The 2,893-nt window shown below is 35.0% G+C and overlaps 1 protein-coding gene across 1 annotated transcript; it reads right to left on the reverse strand.

Moving 5' to 3' along the window:
* Positions 1-1,730: 1,730 nt before the first annotated feature.
* LOC128565611 (olfactory receptor 52A1-like) lies at positions 1,731-2,681 on the reverse strand. Its single transcript, XM_053562201.1, has one exon. The coding sequence runs from the start codon at positions 2,679-2,681 to the stop codon at positions 1,731-1,733; it is 951 nt and encodes a 316-aa protein (XP_053418176.1).
* Between the last annotated feature and the right edge of the window lie 212 nt (positions 2,682-2,893).

The following is a 2,893-nucleotide window of genomic DNA, read 5'->3' on the forward strand; positions in this document are numbered from 1 at the left end:
GTAACAAAAGTCCTCCACATGAAGAATTTGACACTATTTATTAAAAGCTATAAATTATATATTTGTAGCTATTCCATATATAAACAAGAGGAACATAAACTTGTACTCCTTCAATGTGAACTGCATATAGTGTCTTCAAAGAGTCCCCTTTGGAAATGGGATTAACAACAACAACAAAAAAAAGAACAAAGGAAAGATTTCCACAGTAAAGAAATATGAAAATGTACAACCTCCCTCAAGTAATCAAGGTAAACATACATAGTAATAAATTATGTTGATAGCAGGTACCCTTGAAAACAAGGGGATCAAAATAGAACTTTAACTCTCATCTTCCCCCCACTCACACATAACCAAACTCTGATTTTACCAAAGGTGTAAGATAAATTCTATTACAAGGAAATCATACAAAATACTTGAATAGTATTCTTCAATAGTGTTAAGGTCATTAGAATAAAGAAAAATTATGAGGAATTTTCATAGCCAAGAGGAAGCTAAGGCGATTCATATAAATGTACTGTTGCATTGGGGGCAAAAAGAAAATTCAGAGAAAACTAAGAAAATATTCTTAAAATCTATAGACTATTAATTTATTCCATTCTATTCTATTAATAGTCAATTTGTTAATTGTAACCAATATGCCACCCTGATGTATGGCAACTCTTTACATGATGTATACATTCAAGTTATTGTAATTCCAAATCTGTTCTAGAAATAAAGTGTATAAAATACATTCAATCATCATTGAACAAAAGAGACTTCCCAGTGTTCAGATCATCATAGGACAAAAACAAGTGGAAGATATGAATGGTGATGATAATAATAATGATGTCGGTGTTCAAAATTTGAGAAGAAAAGCAGTGATGGTTCATTATCATTGCAATTATAAGCTTTAAGGCTGATTTATTTGGTGTTAAAGTACTTGATGCACTAAATATTTTTAATTGGAGGATAACACTTAAATTTTGGTATATGTTTAAGGAAATATTTACACTGAATGATTGAAGAAAGTTCTTCAGTATTTGAAAGACAAGCTTACTGATTTTTGTTTTTATGGTATCTATTGACCAATAAATTTCGTCATCACACATTAGTACGGTAAGTAGTATACTTCCGTGTATCCATAAAAATGGTACAAATATTTAGTTTCACATACATTAGAATTATAATACATTAGATTACATTTCTTATGAAATGGCAATGATACTTCTTGATTTTTGGAACCAAGGAATGAGCACACAGTACACATAGGGAAGTAAAAGTCAGTGGAAATCAAAGGGAGGGGGAAGAAGGGAAAAAAACCTAACCTAAGGGTAAAATGAACACTATTTGGGTGATGGACATATTTATAACTGGAATGCAAGCATTACAAAAATTATCCATGCAACATAAAACATTTGTTCTTCCTGTGATAAACAAAACCGAGGCTAAAACATTAACATTTACTCTTCCTTATAAATCATGTCTATTACTGAAAGCTCATAAAACTATAAACAAATGTTCATAATGTTTGCCTTGGTGTCATCAGTTGGTTACATATGACTAGCTATGTGTGCTTCAATTAATTTTATAGAAAAAAAAGATATTATTTAGGAATCCAAGTCTTACTTTCTTGAATGCAAAACTAAAAATTCATATTTTAGCACTCAGTGAACTGGAGAAAACACAGATTCTTGTCAAAAACAAGGCTGTTTCAGAGTGACATTTTTTTATTTAAGTAGTATAATGAAAAATCAAGAAACATCCTTAGGAAAGAATATCTTAGACATTCCATCGCGAATTTGTTTGGTCTTCACTCCATATATGATAGGATTGAGCAAAGGTGGGACAAGTAGGTAAAGGTTTGACAGAAGAATATGAATGTAGGATGGAAAGTATAACCTAAACCTATGTGTAAAGAAAGAGAAGAAACCCAGAACATAAAACTCAAGGAAGACAACAATGTGGGCGATGCAGGTGTTGAAGGCCTTTAGCCTAGCTTCCTTTTGAGGAAGATTAAAGACAGTTATAAATATTCGAATGTAGGACAAAGTGATGCATATTATGTCTAGTCCAAGTATACTGAAAGCTACAAACAACCCATAGATCTTATTGATATGGATGTCTTCTGCGGCCAACTTCACAATGGCCATATGCTCGCAGTACGAATGGGAGACCACAGTAGTTAGGTAGAATTTCAGTCGGCATTTGATGAGGATGACACATGGAGCTCCAAGAAGCCCTGCTCTAAGTGTCACCCCTACCCCAATCTTAATGAGAAGTTGGTGAGTAAAAATGGCTGCATGTCTCAGAGGATCACAGATTGCCACATAGCGGTCCAGAGCCATGGCCAGCAAAATACCTGACTCGATACCCTGGTATGTGTGGATGAACCACATCTGCAAGAGACAGGCATCAAAGTATATCTGTTCCAAATGAAACCAGAATATTCCTAGCATTTTAGGTAGGATGGAGGTACTGAGAACAATGTCTGTTGCTCCAAGCATTGCCAGGAAGATGTACATGGGTTCATGGAGGCTGCTCTCAGCTTTGATGACAACCAGGAGCAGGGAATTACCAAACAAAGCAATGATGTACATGGCACAGAAAGGAATTCCAATCCAGAATTGCATAGATTCCAAGCCAGGGATGCCAACAAGTGTCAACACCGGAGGCCTGAAGACTGTCCCATTTTGCTTGAGCATGTTGGCTTAAGGATCCTTGGCTGGTAACTTCTGATTCAGTCTGGCCGTATTTGTTGGTACCTCTCTTCTGTTTTGTGTTCTCACCTAGATTTATACAACCAGAGACTGAATGTGGTTTCATGGGGAATTTTTCAGACATACCCAATTACTGCTGAGTTAACTAAGTAGGTACAGGAATGCCTAGATAGATTAGATAGATAGATAGATAGATA

This window comes from Nycticebus coucang, chromosome 14, assembly GCF_027406575.1.
Source record: "Nycticebus coucang isolate mNycCou1 chromosome 14, mNycCou1.pri, whole genome shotgun sequence".
Lineage (NCBI taxonomy): Eukaryota > Metazoa > Chordata > Mammalia > Primates > Lorisidae > Nycticebus > Nycticebus coucang.

Bases quoted from the DNA above. Each gene is read 5' to 3' on its own strand.
- LOC128565611 (XM_053562201.1), bottom strand. From the start codon at position 2,681: ATGCTCAAGCAAAATGGGACAGTCTTCAGGCCTCCGGTGTTGACACTT.